The 21,302-nt window shown below is 42.5% G+C and overlaps 1 protein-coding gene across 2 annotated transcripts in view; it reads left to right on the top strand.

The window, feature by feature from the left end:
- LRP5 (LDL receptor related protein 5) overlaps nt 1–21,302 on the top strand; it is a 287,294-nt gene that overhangs the window by 261,070 nt on the left and 4,922 nt on the right. For both annotated transcript variants that reach the window (XM_077455906.1, XM_077455902.1), the window contains exons 19-22: nt 1,371–1,481; nt 7,017–7,253; nt 10,531–10,673; nt 17,117–17,214. In XM_077455906.1, the coding sequence (XP_077312032.1) occupies nt 1,371–1,481; nt 7,017–7,253; nt 10,531–10,673; nt 17,117–17,214 (589 nt within the window). The remainder of the gene's footprint in view (nt 1–1,370; nt 1,482–7,016; nt 7,254–10,530; nt 10,674–17,116; nt 17,215–21,302) is intronic.

Raw genomic sequence — 21,302 nt, 5'->3', positions numbered from 1 at the left:
AGTTAACCTATCCTGTCAGTTTGTGAGGGCGGAGTCACAACCCAGTGTGTGTGCTGCCATAATGCGTCAGGAAAACAGTGTTTCCCTGTTACACATTCATACCAGAAAGCAATATTTCACTACGTTTCAGAGCTGTGCGATATTATGCAAAGTAGGCATAATAATGTTGCACCTCTCTGGATGGCTCCTTGTGTCACCTCATAGCACTGCTGTGCAGTGAAAAGAATAAAGTGTCACATTGTGTGCTTCAGTTAAAGTCCATAAAAAAAAATAAAAAAAAGTTGAGGGGTGGGAAAGCTGTGTGCAGTAAAATGCATATTACACCTTCCTCTGGCAGATGGCTCTGCAGCCCAGAATGCTCTGTGGACCTCTGTGAATGGGCCCTTACACAACTTACTATAGTCAGAACTGCGAAAGGAATTTGATTGGTTCTTTTATACTGTTAGTCTGTAGTCTCAGGCAAATCGACATGTGCATCATTTTTTCCGTCCTTAGGGCTGGTTCACACTGGAAGGCTCGCATTCCCTCGCAGTCTGGTTTTGAAAGCCTGTCCATTTGAATCGGCTGCCAAATGCATAGGAACACGCAAAAAGTAGTGCAAGCACCACTTTTTCCATGTTGCACCACACCAAGGTATATGGTAGTGCAATACAGAGATGCATTTGGGTGCTGTTAACAGGTAATGGCACCCGCACACATCTCGCAAGGTCAGCGTGGGAAAGGTGTGCGGAATGCTCCTGTTCCAAACCACATTCCAGTGTGAACCAGCCTTCTACTGTACTGACTAAAAACTTTCAAAGTTATTACAATAATCTGATATGTAACAATGTTTATGAAATATGTGAACAAGCAAACATTGCTCATTTAAACATTTCACAGATACAGAAACATTTCAAAGATACCAATTTCGACTTCACAAAAGTACATTTTTCAATCAATTTGGTTGAAGGAGTCAAGTCGAAAACTGTCACGCAAACAGTGAAAGCATCCAGTCAGATGCCGTAACTTTTAGGGTATTCAGGCAGGCACGGCTGTCAGACTACAGTAGCCAGCAGGGGAGATTCCTCCATCCATGTTATTTAGGCTCAGCATAATATGTGAGCATTACCTAGGGAAGTCTACATGGAAAGGCAGATTGCCTGGAAACGTCCACTATTGCACACTGACATCCACCTATCAAAGCATTTTGATATTTGCAAAACTCCTCCCAAGAGTCATCCCGCTATGTGCATAAGGGCTGAGAATTCTTGTGAGGAGTACTGAGGATGTAGGTATTGTCAGTATCCAGGATTTCACATGCATTGTCCAAATAATGGTAAACAAGTTGTCAGATAATGCATTTGTAAATTATGTTTTTTCTTATATTGCAGCAATTTGTCTTCCAAATCAATACCGTTGTGACAATGGCCAGTGCGTTTTGAGCAAACAGCAGTGTGACACCTTCTTGGAATGCAGTGACAACTCTAATGAGATCACGTGCGGTAAGTGAATACCAGAAAATCTTTGTGGCACCTTACACAGGCCTTTGTACTTTATTTTGCACTATAGGCCTCCGCTAATGAAATGTCAAGCTATGGGTTCACTTTAACTTACTCTCCTCAGCAGCAGATACTTAAAGGCTGAGTTTACTTTTTACAAAGGAGCCTGCAAAGCATTTTACCCACGATCAGTGGATTGTGGGTGCAATAGCAGGCTCCTGTAGACGCTTCTGTCGCTTACACACGACCGGACTTTTCGGCGGACTGGAGTACGTCAGACAATTTGATTGTGTGTGGGCTCCAGCTGACTTTTTCTTCCCAAAAGTCCGGCAGACCTGGAAATAAAATTTGCTTCAAATCTTTCCAACGGACTCGAATCCGGTCGAAAAATCTGGTTGTCTGTGTTCTAGTCCGATGGACTAAAACAGATGCTAGGGCAGCTATTGGCTACTGGCTATGAACTTCCTTATTCTACGTCATCACATTTGAATCCGTCAGACTTTTGGAGTGATCGTGTGTGGCCAAGTCCGTTCGGACCTCGGCTGCAAAGTCCGTTGTATTTTCTGCCGCACCAAGTCCTTTGAAAAGTCCGGTCGTGTGTACGTGGCATAACTGTAGCTCTTTGTCCATACTGAGGTGCAGATTTTCATTTGGAGAACTGGAGGAAGTGCCAGCAGACTACAAGTGTGGTGATTACATTTTGAAGTACAAGTCTTGTATTTCATGGTCTTGTAGTTCATTCATTCACAAATCTCTGATGCCGCGTACACACGAGCGGACTTTTCAACATCCAAAGTCCGAAGGACTGAGTCCGTCAGACTATTCGATCGTGTGTGGGCTGCAACGGACTTTTGACTCACCAAAGTCCGAAGGACTTTAGAATATGGAATATGCTTCAAATTTTCCCGAAGGAACTCCGCTGGACCTGGTCCCTTCGAAAAATTCGCTCGTGTGTATGCTACTCCGACGGACTAAAACCGACGCTAGGGCAGCTATTGGCTACTGGCTATGAACTTCCTTATTCGAATCCAGTCGAACGTCATCACGTTCGACTCCGTCGGAGTTTGGTGTGATTGTGGCCAAGTCCGCTCGGTCGAAAAGTCCGTCAGAACTCTGTCGGAACTCCGACAGAACTCCGTCGGAAGTCTGTCAGACTTTTTCCCTCGAAAAGTCCGCCCGTGTGTACGGGGCTTGAGAGTGACTGGCGTGCTGATTTCAAAAGTGACAACTGTTTTAGGGTGGGGGAGGAATCCCATTTGCACAGTTTTACATCCAAATATGAGTTTACCATAGTGCAAAAGGTTACGTTAGCTGCTGGAAATGAAGGAGACCTGTGAGCTACGAGTTCTATCTGTGCGTTTTCCATATGACTAAGCTGAATTGGCCCAGCTCCGTCACATGGAGCTTGTTACATGCTCCTCCATTCCCATAAGTACTAGTATTTGCTTCAGTTGGAGCAGCAAGGGAAGAAGGAATGGTAAGTATATGCTGGGGAGAGTTTGAGGGTTAAAAGCAATTTTTTTTTATTATTATTATTTGGATGGGCAAAACATAAATCTGCTTTAACCACTTAAGGACCGCCGTATTGCCAATGTACGTCATTACAATGGCACAGGCAGGCACGTACATGTACGTGCCTGCCTTCCAGCGGGTGGGGGGTCCGATCGGACCCCCTCCCGCTGGATACGGCGGTCCGGTTTGCTGCAGAAGCGATGAGGGGATGGCTGTTGGTTTCTGGCCACCCCCTCTGGATCTCTCCTGGCCAATGACGAACTTCCTCCCACTGTGTATTGTTTACACAGGAAGGAGGAAGTGATGTCATTCTCCTTGGGGCGGTCTTTTTGACCGGACTACGAGGAGAAGACTAAAAGTAAGTGTGCACCAACACTACACTGACATGTAGGTACACACAGGCACACAAACCCCCCACCGATCCCCCCCCCCAGTCACAGTGTCACTGATTGCATTGATCATTTCTTTACTGATCAATGCATTCAGTGTCAGTTGTAACAGTTAAAACTGTCAGGGCAGTTAGTGTTAGGTCCAGGGTAGCCCCCTATCACCCCCCAATAAAGATTTAACCCCCTGATTGCCCCTAGAGTTAACCCTTTCACCCCCTTTTGCCAGTGTCACTAAGCGATCATTTTTCTGATCGCTGCATCAGTGTCGCTACTGTCGCTAGGTAGCTAGTTATTTTTTTAGGTTCACCGCCAGGTTTTTATATCGCTAGGTACCCCGATATACTACCCAATAATGGTTTTAACCCCCTGATTGCCCCTAGTTAACCCTTTCACCCCCTTTTGCCAGTGTCACTAAGCGATCATTTTTCTGATCGCTGCATCAGTGTCGCTACTGTCGCTAGGTAGCTAGTTATTTTTTTAGGTTCACCGCCAGGTTTTTATATCGCTAGGTACCCTGATATACTACCCAATAATGGTTTTAATCCCCTGATTGCCCCTAGTTAACCCTTTCACCCCCTTTTGCCACTGTCACTAAGCGATCATTTTTCTGATCGCTGCATTAGTGTCGCTAGGTAGCTAGTTATTTTTTTAGGTTCACCGCCAGGTTTTTATAGCGCTAGGTACCCCGATATACTACCCAATAATGGTTTTAACCCCCTGATTGCCCCTAGTTAACCCTTTCACCCCCTTTTGCCAGTGTCACTAAGCGATCGTTTTTCTGATCGCTGCATTAGTGTCACTAGTGTTGTTAGGTAGCTAGTTATTTTTTTAGGTTCACCGCCAGGTTTTTATAGCGTTAGGTACCCCCATATACTACCCAATAATGGTTTTAACCCCCTGATTGCCCCTAGTTAACCCTTTCACCAGCGATCACAGTATAAGTGTCACTGGTGACTCTGGTTAGCCAGTTAGTTATTTAGGTTCCCCATCAGGTTTTTATATAGCGCCAGGGACCCCCATATACTACCTAATAAAAATTTGAACCCCCTGATTGCCCCTAGTTAACCCTTTCACTACTGATCACCGTATAAGTGTTACGGGTGACTCTGGTTAGTTTGCTTTTTATAGCATCAGGGCACCCACCATTTATTACCCAATAAAGGTTTAACCCCCTGATCACCCGGCGGGTGATATCAATTAGGTTTTAGGGTCAGGGTCTGCGTCGCCCCAGGCAGTGCTAGGTTAGTGCCAGTACCGCTAACACCCACACGCAAAGCATAAACCTCCTGTAGTGGTATAGAATCTGAACAGATCAATATCTGATCTGATCAGAGCTATACTAGCGTCCCCAGCAGTTCAGGGTTCCAAAAAAATGCATTGTTAGCGGGATCAGCCCAGATACCTGCTGGCACCTGCGTTTTGCCCCTCTGCCCAGCCCACCTAAGTGCAGTATCAATCGATCACTGTCACTTACAAAACACTAAACACATAACTGCAGCGATCGCAGAGTCAGGCCTGATCCCTGCGATCGCTAACAGTTTTTTTGGTAGCATTTTATATTTAAATCCGGAAGGCAGTGCTTGGTTTTCAGGGTCCCGAAGCAGCAGAATTTATTTTGGGGTGTAATTTGACTTATGCCCATAGCATGTGTGAGCAATATATCATTTGGTGACAACTTTGTGCAAAAAAAAAAAAAAGTTTGTAATATTCCCGCAACTTGTGGCAAAATATAAAATATTCCATGGACTCAACATGCCTCTCAGTAAATAGCTTGGGGTGTCTACTTTCCAAAATGGGGTCATTTTGGGGGGTTTTGTGCTATTTTGACATTTTATGGCCTTCGAAACTGTGATAGGTAGTGAGGAGTGAAATCAAAAATTTGCACCCTTAGAAATCCTGAAGGTGGTGATTGGTTTTCGGGGTGCCGTGCGCGACTAGACTCCCAAAAAGTCCCACACGTGTGGTATCCCCATACTCGGGAGAAGTAGCGGAATGTATTTTGGGGTGCAATTCCACATATAACCATGGCATGTGTGAGCAATATAACATTTAGTGACAACGTTTTATTTTTTGTCATTATTCAATCCCTTGGGACAAAAAAAAAATATTCAATGGTCTCAACATGGCCCTCAGCAAATAGCTTGGGGTGTCTACTTTCCAAAATGGGGTCATTTGGGGGGGTTTGTGCCATCTTGGCATTTTATGGCCTTCAAAACTGTGATAGGTAGTGATAGGTAGTGAGGAGTAAAATAAAAAATGTATGCCCTTAGAAATCCTGAAGGCGGTGCTTGGATTTCGGGGTCCGGTACGTGGCTAGGCTCCCAAAAAGTCCCACACATGTGGTATCCCTGTACTCAGGAGAAGCAGCAGAATGTATTTTGGGGCGTCATTTCACATATGCCCATAGCATGTGTGAGCAATATATCATTTAGTGACAACTTTGTGCAAAAAAAAAAAGTTTGTAATATTCCCGCAACTTGTGGCAAAATATAAAATATTCCATGGACTCAACATGCCTCTCAGTAAATAGCTTGGGGTGTCTACTTTCCAAAATGGGGTCATTTTGGGGGGTTTTGTGCTATTTTTGCATTTTATGGCCTTCGAAACTGTGATAGGTAGTGAGGAGTGAAATCAAAAATTTGCACCCTTAGAAATCCTGAAGGTGGTGATTGGTTTTCGGGGTGCCGTGCGCGACTAGACTCCCATAAAGTCCCACACATGTGGTATCCCCATACTCAGGAGAATATATTTTGGGGTGCAATTCCACATATAACCATGGCATGTGTGAGCAATATATCATTTAGTGACCACTTTTTGTAAATTTTTATTTTTTTTTGTCATTATTCAATCCCTTAGGACAAAAAAAATAAATATTCAATGGGCTCAACATACCCATCAGCAATTTCCTTGGGGTGTCTACTTTCCAAAATGGGGTCATTTGGGGGGGGGGTGTACTGCCCTGCCATTTTAGCACCTCAAGAAATGAGATAGGCAGTCATAAATTAAAATCTGTGTAAATTCCAGAAAATGTACTCTAGTTTGTAGACGCTATAACTTTTGCGCAAACCAAAAAATATACGCTTATTGACATTTTTTTTACTAAAGACATGTGGCTGAATACATTTTGCCCTCAATGTATGACTAAAATTTAGTTTATTCGATTTTTCTTAGAACAAAAAGTAGAAAATATCTTTTTTTTTTCGCTCTTTTTCCATTTATATCGCAAAAAATAAAAATCGCAGAGGCAATCAAATACCATCAAAAGAAAGCACTATTTGTGGGAAGAAAAGGACGGACATTTCGTTTGGGTGCAATATTGCATGACCACGCAATTACCAGTTAAAGCAGCGCAGTGCGAAATTGGAAAAAGACCTCTGGTCCTTAAGGTGTTTATTGGTCCGGGGCTGTAGTGGTTAAACTATATTTTGTGTGGTTTTTTTACAATTTTACTTGCTTTTCATTACTTTTTTATTGTATGAAATGTACATGGGTTGTACATAGGTTTTAATAACACTGTCATGCACACTAATAAGATCATTTGCAACAAATGTTGCCATTTGCTTGTGTATATATAAAATATCTTTGAAAATACTATATTTTGTTTAATAGCACTAGCAATGTTTTATTTTTATTGCAGAAATGAGCAAGTCCTCATCAGAAGAGACACCTTCTCATACTAGTGCCATATTACCAGTGATTGGCATTATTCTGTCCGTCTTTGTATTTGGAGGGGTATATTTTGTGTGCCAGCGAGTTGTATGTCAACGATACACTGGGCCAAATGGACCTTTTCCACATGAATATATCAGTGGAACTTCTCATGTCCCACTCAACTTCATGACAACTAGAAGTTCTCAGCCTGGAGCATACACAGGTAATACTGTCTTTTTCATAAGAATGGGAAACAAATGCATGTGAAGAAAAATGAAACCTTAAGGCACCACCATGTTTCTGTAATGCACACATAACTGCAACACAGTGGTTTCTATGCAGAGTTGCACCAGATTTTGCACTGTCTTGTTTTAGTAAATCAACCCCAGTATGGCTGTTTCTTTGTGTGAAGCAGTCGATTGCATTCTCCCAATGGGGGGGGGGGGGGGGGGTCATGGGGGGAATAACTAATTAAACAGGTCTTTTGTGGCTAACAAGCAAATCCGGGTAAGAACTATAGCAATTATGTGCTCCAAAGGATATGACTTGTGTAGTTCTTAAACAAATATGTCATGGCAGCTGGAAAGCAGAAATATTGTATCAGCTGAAACATGATCCAATAAAATGTAAAGCACTGAGTCCTATGGATTACTCTGCTAAGCTTGAAGTGTTTCCCGGGCCTTGGTTTCACATGCAAAAAATATTAATTTCTGTTTTTCCATCAAATTACACCCTTTCTTTTTGTCTGAATAATGCTGCCTTGTTTCACCAAAAATGGGGTAACTGTTTACTGCACGTTTGTTTTCTGATGTAAAATAGTGTCTGTTCATTAACACAACAGATATCACCCTTTATGTAAAAAAAAACAAGTAAGTGTATATATATATATATATATATATATATATATATATATATATATATATATATATATATAAACATTAGTACCCCTTATCTTCCTTGCTCATCAAGTTGGCTGTATGTTTAGGCAAAGGAATGGGCAAATGAGTTAATGTCAGAGCCTTTTCTCCTGTTCTTAGAGAAGACTCTGACATTAGCTGATTGGGTGCCTCCTTTAGGGCCAGTTCACAATAGAATGAGGTGTGGGAACCACATGTTCCATGTGCATTTCCTGCACCACATTGAGAGTGTACCAGATCGCATAGTGCAGTAGTAAAATGCAATCCAGTTGCTGTGTTTTTTAAAGAAGAAAAACATCTATGCCATTTTGAAGCTTCCCTCCAGTCACTTTGCATATTATTTTATATATACTGTGATTCTGTACTTGCCAAATATGCTGCAGAAATCTCCTTCCACTGAGTCTGGCTGCAAAAATTTTAACTGTGGGCAGCTGAAGCTGCTGCCTGTTCACTTCCTGGATTTGCAAAGACACACAGGGGCACACCTCCAGCTCCTCAGCTCTCATTGGCCCTCTTGACACACACCCTCCCCCCACCCCTTCCTGTCAAACTCTCACAAGAGTGAGTGAGAGAACTGTGCATGATGTCAAAAGCCTAGGCATTTTACCAAACAGGAAGTGGGCTGTATAAGGCATTTACTGGCAGAACATTTTTTTTTACTATCCAAGGTTAAAACAACGATTGAAGCCCCCGAAGCCGACCTCCCCCTCCCCCTCTGGCCACCGACATGTCGTCCCGGAGTTACTTTCGGGTATCACAGCTCCGGCGCTGTGATTGGCCAGAGCCATGATGACATCATGCATGCGCGCGGGAGACGCCGATAACGGCACGCAGACTGATGCAGCGGCACATAGGTGCCATTGCATCAGTTTGCTCTAGTGCGTATGTGCCAATGTCATCGGCGCATGCAGGGGACAGGGGATATCTCCTAAACCATGCAGGTTTAGGAGATATTCAGGCTAGCTACAGGTAAGCCTTAATGTAGGCTTACTTGTAGCTTAAAAATAGGGTTTACAACCACTTTAACCACTTACAGACCGGATCATTTTGCTGATCAAAGACCAGACAACTTTTTGCGATTCAGCACTGCATCGCTTTAACTGACAATTGCGCGGTCATGCAATGTGGCTCCCAAACAAAATTGACGTCCTTTTTTTCCCACAAATAGAGCTTTCTTTTGGTGGTATTTGATCACCCCTGCGGTTTTTATTTTTTGCGCTATAAACAAAAATAGAGCGTCAATTTTGAAAAAAACGCATTATTTTTTACTTTTTGTTATAATAAATAACCCCCAAAAATATATATAAAAACTTTTTTCCCCTCAGTTTAGGCCAATACGTATTCTTGGATATTTTTGGTAAAAAAAATTGCAATAAGCGATTATTGATTGGTTTGCGCAAAAGTTATAGCATTTACAAAATAGGGATAGTTTTATAGCATTTTTATTAATAGTTTTTTATTATTTTTTTTTTTTACTAGTAATGGCGGCGATCAGCGATTTTTATTGTGACTGCAACATTGTGGGGGACCCATCGGAAATTTTTGACACATTTTTGGGACCATTGTCATTTATACAGTAATCACTGCTATATAAATGCCGTGATTCCAGTGTAAATGACACTGGCAGTGAAAGGGTTAACCAGTGGGTGGCAGTGTAGGGGTTAAGTGTTCCTAGGGGTGTGTTACTAACTGTGGGGGGGTTGGGCTTTCGTTTAGTGAACACTGATCTCTGCTCCAATCACATGGAGCAGAGATCAGCGTCACTAGTTGCTAGGCAGAATGGAGAAATGCTGTTTACATGGCATTTCCTCCATTCAGCCGTCCCGTGAGACGATCGCGGGTATGCCCGCGGCGATCGAGTCCGTGGGTCCCGCGACCAGACTCATGGGGGTCCCGACCAGCGCGATGGCAGGGCGGCATTGAAGATTGGACATACCTGTACGCCAATATGCCTGCCCGTGCCATTCTGTGGACGTACATCGGCGTGCGCTGGTCGGGAACCGGTTAAAGTAGTGCATGCACTATATTTGGTGTGGTCCAGTGTGAATAGGCTGAAATTGCACTGCACCTGGAATGCACAGCGCGTTCCTGTGCGATTCATGGTGTGAACTGTCCGTTAGCTTGGCATGCAGCTAATGGAATTGTGCAGAATTTTGTAGTTGATTCTAAAAGGTCATAAAATGAAATATACATTAATTTCATAAGTTGCTGCTTTCCTAATATAGATCTCCGTGGAATAATAATATGGAACACAATAAATTACTATTTTTATATTCTTATAATTTTATATTTCTAAACTGTTATATCTGTATATGTGCAGAAAACAAAGCATGTTGTACAGCTCAAGTATCATGTGCAACTAGTTAATGCAAATTGATACCTGGTAAATAAAATAAAAGAAAGGCAAATCTGTGACTCTGACTAAGCGCTATTAAGTGTGAAGCATATTTGAGAGATGTTCTCCTTTTCTTTTCTTTTTTTTACATTGATTTGACACACAATAAATAGTCACAAGTCTACATCAGAGTACCATTTTTTAATTTTCGTACTGTGAAATCTGTGACATACTTGTCATCTTTCTAGGTATACCATGTGGAAAGCAAATGATCAGCTCGATGAGTATCATAGGAGGCGGAAGCAGCGGCGCTCCTTTATATGACCGGAATCATGTGACGGGGGCCTCTTCCAGTAGCTCATCCAGTACTAAGGCTACTCTCTATCCTCAGGTGAGATTGACTGGTCTATAGAATTTCTGCAAGTATGTCTGGATATGTAAGCATACTATATAATGTGCATAGCAAAACTTTTTGGTTACATTTTGCAATTCATTGTTTTTCATTATAATGACTGCATGAAGCACATTTTAATGGTCATTCAGTATATACCTAAAGCAAGCAAATAATGTGCGCCCTGTGTTTCTGAGATTTTATGCTTATAAATTTAAAAAAAGAATAGCGTGGGCCTGCTGCTTCCCTTTAGCATGCAATTGATGAACATATCTGAGCCTTGACAATATAGCTCAGCTCTTATTATGCAGTAGGAGTGTATTGTGCCCTGTACACATGGTCAGACTTTTTCCGATGGACAATGTGCGATTGGATCTTGTCGAAAAATCCGATCGTGTGTGGGCTCCATCACACTTTTTCTGTCGGAATTTCCGACACACAAAGTTTGAGAGCAGGATCTAAAATTTTCCAACAACAAAATCTGATTGCTTAAATTCTGATTGTGTGTAGACAATTCCAACAGACAAAGTGCCACTCATGCTCAGAATAAATTACGAGACGAAAGCTATTGTCTACTGCCCTCTTTATAGTCCCGTCGTATATGTTCTACATCACTGCGTTCTGAACTATCGGATTTTCCGACAACTTTGTGCATGCAAGACGAGTTTGGGCCAAAATCCGTCGGAAAAAATACGACGGATTTTATAGTCGGAATGTCCGACAATGTATATGGGGCATTACTCTTTTATACTGTGTAGGCTGAGTTGTCTGTGTCATGGTGGGAGAATGTACGGATATGCAAACAGAAAAATGCTACTACCCATACAACACATTGATGACAGAGCTCCCGGGTGCTTGATCCACAATCGCTGGCTGAGTAAAATTACGCTGGAAGGATGATCCGCACGCAGTTGTTGCGCCTAAAGAATTGTAATTTTATTGAAAAACCACAGTGTATAAACGCAAGTAAAATCAGTTGACGCGGTTCAGCCTACGAGGCCTTAGGCATAACCGCCAGTAGATACCCTTTATTGCAGGCACTGTAGTAAAAGTCTGAATTATAACAAATTTAGTATTTTGAAGTTTCTAATTTTTTTCACATTTTTAAACAATAGTTTGTTTTTCCATTAGACTTGATCTTGTTTAATGGAAATAACTGTAAAAATTTAAGAAATGTTATCTGAAAGCTGGTGTAACACTTATAATGTGTTTATTTTGTTTGCTCAATATTTTAAATAACATTATTTTAAATAACATTTCAATAAATTTTATATTATGAAGACGCTAAGTTTCCCTCAAAGACATATGGGTAGTGGATATACTACTTTCGTAATTGTATTATTCAGTTAACCACTTCAGCCCTGGACCATTTGGTTTCCCAAAGACCAGAGCGTTTTTTGCGATTCGGCACTGCGTCACTTTGACAATTGCACGGTCGTATGACATGGCTTCCAAACAGAATTGACATCCTTTTCCCCCACAAATAGAGCTTTCTTTTGGTGGTATTTTATCACCTCTGCGGTTTCTATTCTTTACGCTATAAACAAAAAAAGAGCAACACTTGAAAGAAAAACGCAATAATTTTAACTTTTTGCTATAATAAATATCCTCCAAAAATATATTTAAGCATTTTTTTCCTCAGTTTCCCCATTCTTCTACACATGGTTGGTAAAAAAAATTGCAATAAGCGTTTATTGATTGGTTTGTTATAGCGTCTACAAAATAGGGGATAGTTTTATGACATTTTTATTAATAATTTTTTTTATTAGTAATGGCGGCGATCTGCGATTTTTATCGTGACTGCGACATTATGGCGGACACATTGGACATTTTTTACCGCTATTTTTGGACCATTCACATTTATATAGCAATCAGTGTGATTAAAAATGCACTGATTACTGTCTAAATGTGACTGGCAGTGAAGGGGTTAATCACTAGGGGGCGCTGCACATGTCACGTTTGTCCTAGGGAGGGATTCTAACTGTGGGGGGAGGGGCTACATGTGACAGGACACTGATCACCTCTCCCGCTCATAGGGAACTGTGATCAGTGTCACTAGGCAGAACAGAGAAATGCTTGTTTACATCAGCATTTTCCCGTTCTTCCTCTCTGTGAGACGATCATGGTAATCCCCGGGGACACCAAGTCCGCAAGACCTGCGATCACACTCACGGAGCTGGCAGCAGGGTCACGTGCATGAACACACGGCGGCAAATTTAAAGGGACGTACCTATACGCCCATTTGCCTGTCCGTGCCATTCTGCCGACATAAATGTTCATGCAGTGGTCGGCAAGCAGTTAAGTAATGTTTTCTAATGGCATAAAATGTTCCTGATAATTTAACTTTTTGTCTGACAATTTAATATATTATTTAAGGTGCTAGCATTCAATCTTATATAACCTAGCGTATATAAAGTGAAACCACTTAATAGTGTACGTGTATAGGCTGTAGAATGGAAAAGATAGTTCGGGGTTAAGGATATTTTGACTTTAAAGAATCAAATTATATTTAAAAAAAATAATAAACATGTTACACTTACCTGCACAGTGGAATGGTTTCTGCGATCCCCTGCCTGTGCTCCTCCCCTCGCCAAGTGCCCACCATAGCAAGCCGCTTGCTATGAGGGCACTCATTCAAACTCCCTCCTGAGCCGGCTTATCAGATTAGGCATTGGCGCATTTGCAGTACAAATGCTCGGTATCGGTGCAACCCTACAATTTAATGATCAACTATTTTCATAGGTATCAGATTAGGCAGAGCCGGCTTGTTCATTCACAGAAGTATTGACTTTTCACACTTTTTAAAGTTTGTTTAATGGTCGTCACTTATTTGATACTTTGTTTTCACAGACGTGGCTCCTCATTTGTAGAGATGAGCTAACTTCTGACATTAAAATAGTGTGGGATCTGCAACCTTTTGCTATAGGAAATATCAGTCAACCTGCCTAGGGTGGCTAGTCTGGTTTCCTGGGGGGTAAAGGAGGTAAAATGTTTTTCCTAAATCTTAAAAAAATGTAAAAAATAAATTAATACAAAAAGCTGATTCTGGTGTCATTCGCACATGAGCAACAGCTTTATATCACCCACTCCAGTTCTTAAGCCAGCTGAATCTCTCATCATCAGCCCTATTTTATCCTCAGATTTCTTGATACACCACAAAAGTGCAACTTTTCTTACATCGCTGTACTACTTTTGCCAGCTGTTTGGGTGATAATGTGGAACTAGGTGGTATTTCACTTGTGCAAAGGAGCCAGCTTGCTACCCAGTGATACTGATAACAACATCTAAACACAGGAGTGGCCAATAGGACAGCTGGAGAATTCCAAGGCTGTGTGAGCTATATGAGAAATACTTCTTGATATATTATTTGTGGCACATGGAAGCAGATAAAAGGCCTTCACATTTCTTTCCACAGTTCAGTTCCATGATTTGTGCTGTGTGAAATCATAATCAGATCATTCAGTGTAAAATATAACTAGTACTATCACAGCTAAATGAGAAAATGTAAATACATTTAAACATGCATAGTATCATCACATGTTCCTGCAAACAATCTACATGTACAGAATGCCCTAATCGAGTTTCACTCGCCCCCACAGTAATTATTCACCTACAGTGTATGCCCTGGTCTTTGATAGATTTACATTCAGACTCCTGGCCCAGGGGCTGGTAATTCCAGTTCCCACTGCCGAAAGATTAAAATGATTCTACTCAAACCTATTTATGGTGCCAAAAAAAGTGGAGTATGGGCTTGTCTTGGATCTCAAAGTGTTACATTTTTTGTTAAGATCTGCAAGAGTAAGATAAAGTCGGTCAATTCAGTTATGGCGTCCCTACACCAGGTACCGTATATACTCGAGTATAAGCCGAGATTTTCAGCCTCTTTTTTGAGGCTGAAAGTGCCCCCCTCGGCTTATACTCGAGTTATCGCTGTCTGCCTGCTCGATCAGCGTATCGAGCAGACAGACAGCGGCCATTCTAACATTCAAACGCCGCGCCTCCGCCTCCGCCTTCGCCTGTGATAGGCGGAACACTGAATTTCCCAGCAGCCTGTGTTCCGCCTATCACGGACATCGTCTCATCCTCGTACTACGGACGAGGATGAGACGATGCCCGTGATAGGCGGAACACAGGCTGCTGGGAAATTGAGTGTTCCGCCTATCACGGACATCCGATAGGCGGAACAGCAGTCAGTGGGAAATTGAGTGTTCCGCCTATCACCGACGGAGGCGCGGCTTTTGAATCCTAGAATGGCCGCCGACGAAGAGCTGAAGGACGGAGGCTCGGGACGGGACGGGCCGGGACGGGACGCAGGCTGGACGGGACGCAGGCTGGACGGGACGCAGGCTGGACGGACACAGGCTGGACGGACACAGGCAGGCTGGACACAGGTAGGCTGCACGGACACACACACACACACACACACACACACACACACACACACACACACGGATGCATGGACACACACACACACACACACACACACACGGATGCATGGACACACACACACACGGATGCATGGACACACACACACACACACACGGATGCATGGACACACACACAGGGATGGATGGACCCACAGGGATGGACGGACACACAGGGATGGACAGGCATGTCTCACCCTCGGCTTATACACGAGTCAATAATTTTTTCCAGTTTTTTGGGGGTAAATTGGGGGCCTCGGCTTATATTCGGGTCGGCCTATACTCGAGTATATACGGTACTTTCTGGCATCCAGCGATATTGAGGATACACCTCTGTGTATCCATTTATCAGGTGCACCAGCAGCTTTGCAGAGGGGGAAGGAGAATTCTCAGTTTCCAAACTTGCCTTTCAGCCTAACGATGGTTCCACGAGTGTTCACCAAAACAATGGTGCTAATTTTAGCCTCCTTGAGGTTGAGAGGGATACCAATATTTCGCTGCAAGAACAACATTCTATAATGCGCAGTAACTTACTTGAAGCTGGCACCCAACCTAGACAATGCCATTTAGATGTCACTGCCCCTGAAATAGCTGTAGCTGATCTTGGATACCAGCCATGCCAAGGTGGTGTTCTTGCTAGACAAGCTGTGGAAACTACAATCTCAGGTTCACCTACTGCAGCATGCTCGCAGGTGGCTGTCCATTTGCCACTGCATTCAAGTTTTGGGTCTCGCGGTAATGGTCTTCAAAGCGATTCATTAGTTGGGTGGCTCCTCTGTCAACTCCTGCTAGTCGGGACGTTTTTCCAGTTTTTCTATCAAAATAGTTGATTATTAAATTGTAGTATTGCACCAATACCGATACCAAGCATTTGTACTGCAAATGCGCCAATGCCTAATCTGATACCTGGGCAGCCTCACAGGTGATCGGTGTGGCAGTGGAGGGAGTTACAATCACCGATCTCCCTGTGTAGCTTTCAATAAAGCAGCTGAACGCCGCTTCTCCTCCTCTACCTCCCATGGATTTCAGCTGCTTTATTGAAAGCCACACATTGAGATTGGTGATTTGTAACTCCCCCCACTGCCGCACTGATCACCCCCGACTGTCCCCTGTATCCTGCTCTGGCACCCCGGGTTCTCCTGTGTCCTCCTCCAGTCGCCCTCTGTATCCTACTCTCCCCAAGTCCTCCTTTGGTCCCCCCCTGTCCCAGATCTGTCAGGATGGAGAGCAGAGGATGAAGCTGGTAAATATGTAATTTACCGTCTCCTTCCTTTTCTGAATGATCACTGACTCTGTCCATTCATAACTGAGCATCGTAAACAATAGTTCAGTTTATGAATGAACAGGAGCCTCTGTCTCCTGTCCATTCATCTTCAGTGCAGCTGAGGCTGCAGAGAAAGGGACTCTGTCCTCAGTCCCTTTTTTTGACTCAAGGGGGACATATCAGGGGTCTGTTTAGACCCCTGATATCCCACCAACCCCCCCCCCACACACACACACAACAGGACTGATATAAAGAAAAAAAAAAGAACTGTAACATACATATACATATTGTAAAATACAAAAACTCCTGACACAGTCCATGCCTCATCAGTGCCTATCAGTGCTGCATATTAGTGCCACTGTCACGAAAAATGAAAAATAAAGTATCGGTATTGGCAAAATTTTTTTATCGTACTTGGTCTTAAATAAGTGGTATCAGCGTAACACTATTAAATTGTTTCACTTAAGATGACTTATGAGGAGACTTTTATGAACAAATGCAAGCCTAGTTTAAGCAAGTTAAGTGTGGTGTTGCTTTACCGGTATATTATGTAAATATTATGAAATTATAAACTATGCTTTATGGTTAATAAAACAGGGATAAAGAAAACCTAAGGTGCTGCTTCTAAAACTGTAATCTAATTTTTCATCAGAGAAATTAGCACTGGTATAAAGCTGGACCCCACAGGTAGCACTTTTCTTTTTTTATTCTATTGCTCATTGTATTAAACTGAATAATTAATTTTTTTTTCACAGATCTTGAATCCACCTCCATCACCAGCTACAGATCGGTCATTGTACAATACTGAAGTATTTTACTCCTCAAACAGTCCTTCCACTACTAGATCTTATAGGTAAGACATATTGCACCAATTTATAAAGGTTTTCACAAATTTTTCCAATTTCCATTTTTTACAATGCAACAAAAAATATATTCACACAGCAAAACTCAGTGGTGAGTTCAGAGCATAGTCAAGGAATGAACAGACACAATAAAAAGACCTAAGCCCACCATCTTTAAAAATGACTTCTGGAAAATTAACCAATTTGCGTAGCAATGTCTACAACAAGTACACGATTGGATAAAGTGTGTCTGTAAATATCCAACCATATGGTCAGCTACACACAGCTATAAAAAGAGCAGGTCTGAGGCTCACCATTGATATCAATTAGGCTTTTTAAGGATTAAAAAGCAAGCCATGAAAGTGTGACATGGTACACTTCTTAAAGCAGTATTAAACACAAAAACATTATATATCGCAGTTTACCAGTTCTTTTCTGTGGTGGCTGCATTCGTTTCTATTTTTTTTCTAGTGATCTGGCCAGTAACTCACCTCCTTTATTAAAGTGCATCCACTCAGGATGAAAGAGCACAGGGGCATCTTTGGACAGCAGCATTGTCATTCTGGGGGAAGGGGGGTAGTGTTGTGTCGCATATACACGACCGGACTTTCCGTCGGAATGAACTCTGACAGACTTTTCAACGGAGTTCCGATGAAACTGACTTGTCTACACATGATCACAGCAAGGTCCGATCGTTTAACGCGATAACGTGTGACGGAACTAGAAAAAGGAAGTTCAGTAGCCAATAGCTGCCCTTGCGTCGTCTTTGGTCCGTCGGACCTGCATACAGACGAGCGATTTCTCGATAGGAACTGGTTCCAGCGGAAAGATTTGAAACATGTTCTATTTCTAAAGTCTGTCAGATTTTTCAACAGAAAAGGTCCGATGAAGCCCACACACAATCGAATTGTTCGACGGATTCGTTCTGTCAGAACTTTTCTGTCGAAAATTCCGGTGGTGTGTACACGGCATTAGATGTACTAACAGGTTATGCCCTGTACACACGGTCGGATTTTCCAATGGAAAATGTGCGATCGGATCATGTTGTCAGAAAATCTGATCGTTTGTGGGCTCCATCTGACTTTTTCCGTCGGATTTTCCGATGCACAAAGTTTGAGAGCAGGATCTAAAATTTTCTGATAACAAAATCCGGTCGCATAAATTGCAATCGTGTGTAGACAATTCCGACGGGCAAAATGCCTCACATGCTCAGAATAAACTAAGAGACAAAAGCTATTGGCCCGTTTATAGCCCCGACGTAGGTGTTTGACGGTGCATCGTTCAGAGCGATCGGATTTTCTGACAACTTTGCGCGACCATGTGTGTATGCAACACAAGTTTCAGACAAAATCCGTCAGAAAAAATCTGATGGATTTTGTGGTGGAAATGTCTGACCGTCTGTACAGGGCATTAGAGACACTAACAACTTGATGTCAAACTCCAGCTAACACTTTTTAAGCAGTTATAGCAAGTTTTTTCTTTTCTTTTAAGATAAAGATTTTACATAAAAGCTGATCATTATAAGCACTCCGGCCCATGGTAAATGGCTCTGATAATATGTAGCGGAGCTTGTTCTATAGGAAAACATGAGACTTAGCCCCCGTACACACGGTCAGACATTCTGACAACCAAATCCGTTGGATTTTGTCCGAAACTGTTGCATACACACGGTCGGACCAAGTTGAAGAATCTGATTGTACATAACGTGATGACGTTATTTCGTTATGACGGGACTACGTTCAGGCTAGTAGCCAATAGCTTTGGTCTATGAATTTGATCTGAGCATGCGTGGCACTGTGTCCATCGGAGTAGGCTTCACATGATCGGAGTATGTCCGATCGGACCAGTTTGTCAGAAAATATTTCCAGCAAGTTGGAAAATTTGGTCCGACAGATATTCCGACAGAAACAGTCCGATGCATACCATACACAGTCGGATTACCTAACAAAACGGTCCGATAGGACACATTCCGACGGATTCTCTGACCGTGTGTACAAGGGCTTATTGTGAGGATGGAAAGCTTAAAAATGAAAACTAATGCAGCCACCACATCTAAGAATTGGTAAGCTGCAATATAATAAATGTTTGCTTTTGAGTTTAATACTGCTTTAATACCAAAAGAAAAAAAAAACTGTTGCTTAAAATGTGTTAGAAGGATTTTAGCTTTAAGTCTAATCTAAATATGGTGCCTTTAAAACTACTCTCTGACAAAGCTGCTGTCCAAAGGTGTCTCCGTTGCTGCTGCATCCAGAGTGGAGACACCCTAAGCCCCCGTACACACGGTCGGAGAATCCCTCCGAATGTGTCCTATCGGACCGTGTTGTCGGATAATCCGACTGTGTGTGGTATGCATCGGACTGTTTCCATCGGAATATCCGTCGGACCAAATTTTCAAACTTGCTGGAAATATTTCCCGACAAACTGGTCCGATAGGACATACTCCGGTCATGTGTAGAGAATTCCGATCGGACAAAGTGCCACGCATGCTCAGATAAAATTCCTACATCAAAACTATTGGCTACTAGCCTGAACGTAGTCCCATCGTAATGAAATTACGTCATCACGTTCTGAAAGATCGGATTTTCCGACAACTTTATCCGACCGTGTATATGCAACAGTTTCGTACAAGATCCGACGGACAAAATCCGACGGATTTGGTTGTCGAAATGTCCGACCGTGTGTACGGGGGCTAAGACAGGAAGCGTGCTACTGGTGCGATAACAAGGTGAAGATAACTGGGGAAAAAAATCCTGAAAAAGGAGAACTAATGCAACCACTGCATTTAGCATGGGTAGGCTACAATATATTACATTTTTGTAATTAAAACCACAGCTTAACAGGCACTGAGCTTCGGTGCAAGACTTGTGAAAGGATTATTCCCAGTTACATTGTGGAAACCAACAATAAACAATGTGAGAGTGGACTTTCAAAGTGCTAGAATAATATCCATCTACAGATCACCAAATAGATTAAAATATTTTTATCACAAAATAAATATTAAAAACAGATAATGCTTAAAAATAATTTAACCACAGTATATACACCACATCTATAAAATGTATAATTTTGTGAATAAGTCCAAAATGCAGAGCTTATTCAACCAGAGAGAGTTCATTCATTGAAGATATGAGAAGATGTATATGGAGGGCTCTTCACCGCTTCCAGTGTATAGGGAAAAAGAAAGGCAATGAACAACCAAGTGCGTCAAATCTGCTTACTAGATATTGATTTAACCCTTTCCCAGATATGCGTACTCGGCTTCCGGGAGTTATACCGGGATGATGCCCGCACCTGCAGGCATCATCCCGGTACTGTTTTTTTCAGCGGGCGATTGGCTTTCCAGCCATAACAACCGATGTGGCTAAAAGCCGCTCGACTGTTATGCCGGAGGAGCGGGAGCAGACGTCCCCCCCTCCCGCCGCCTCTCGCCGGTGCTCCCGCTCGATCGGGAGCACCGATCAGTGATCCGATGCCTCCGGATGCTGCAGAGGAACTGGAACGAAGCCGTAATCGGTCCAGTCTCTTCATCGTAAACACGGAAGCGACGTCATGACGTCACTTCCCGTTTACTCGGCTGCCAATGGCGCCGGTTTTAAAAAAATATCCGGTATTCAGAATCGCCGTTTTCGGCGATCTGAATACATTGAAGTGTAAAGGAGGGGTAGGGGGTCTTTTAGACCCCCGATCCCTCCATAAAGAGCACCTGTCACCACCTATTACTGTCACAAGGGATGTTTACATTCCTTGTGACAGCAATAAAAGTGATCAATTTTTTTTTTTTTTTTTTTTTAAACAATTTAGTTATTTTAAAATAAATAAAAAAATAAAAAAAAATTTTTTAAAGCGCCCGCCGTCCCCGCGAGCTTGCGAAGCAAAGAATACGCATACGGAAGTCGCGCCCGCGTATGTAAACGGTGTTCAAATCACACATGTGAGGTAATGCCGCGATCGTCAGAGCGAGAGCAATAATTCTAGCACTAGACCTCCTCTGTAACGCTAACCTGGTAACCGTAAAAAAATTTTAAAGCGTCGCCTATTGAGATTTTTAGGTACCGTACTTTGTCGTCAATCTACAAGTGCGCACAATTATAAAGTGTGA

The sequence above is a fragment of the Lithobates pipiens genome, unplaced genomic scaffold (assembly GCF_037356315.1).
Source record: "Lithobates pipiens isolate NorthernLeopardFrog02 unplaced genomic scaffold, aLitPip1_a1.2 Scaffold_10, whole genome shotgun sequence".
Classification (NCBI taxonomy): domain Eukaryota; kingdom Metazoa; phylum Chordata; class Amphibia; order Anura; family Ranidae; genus Lithobates; species Lithobates pipiens.
This window is presented reverse-complemented; position numbering and strand designations above follow the sequence as displayed.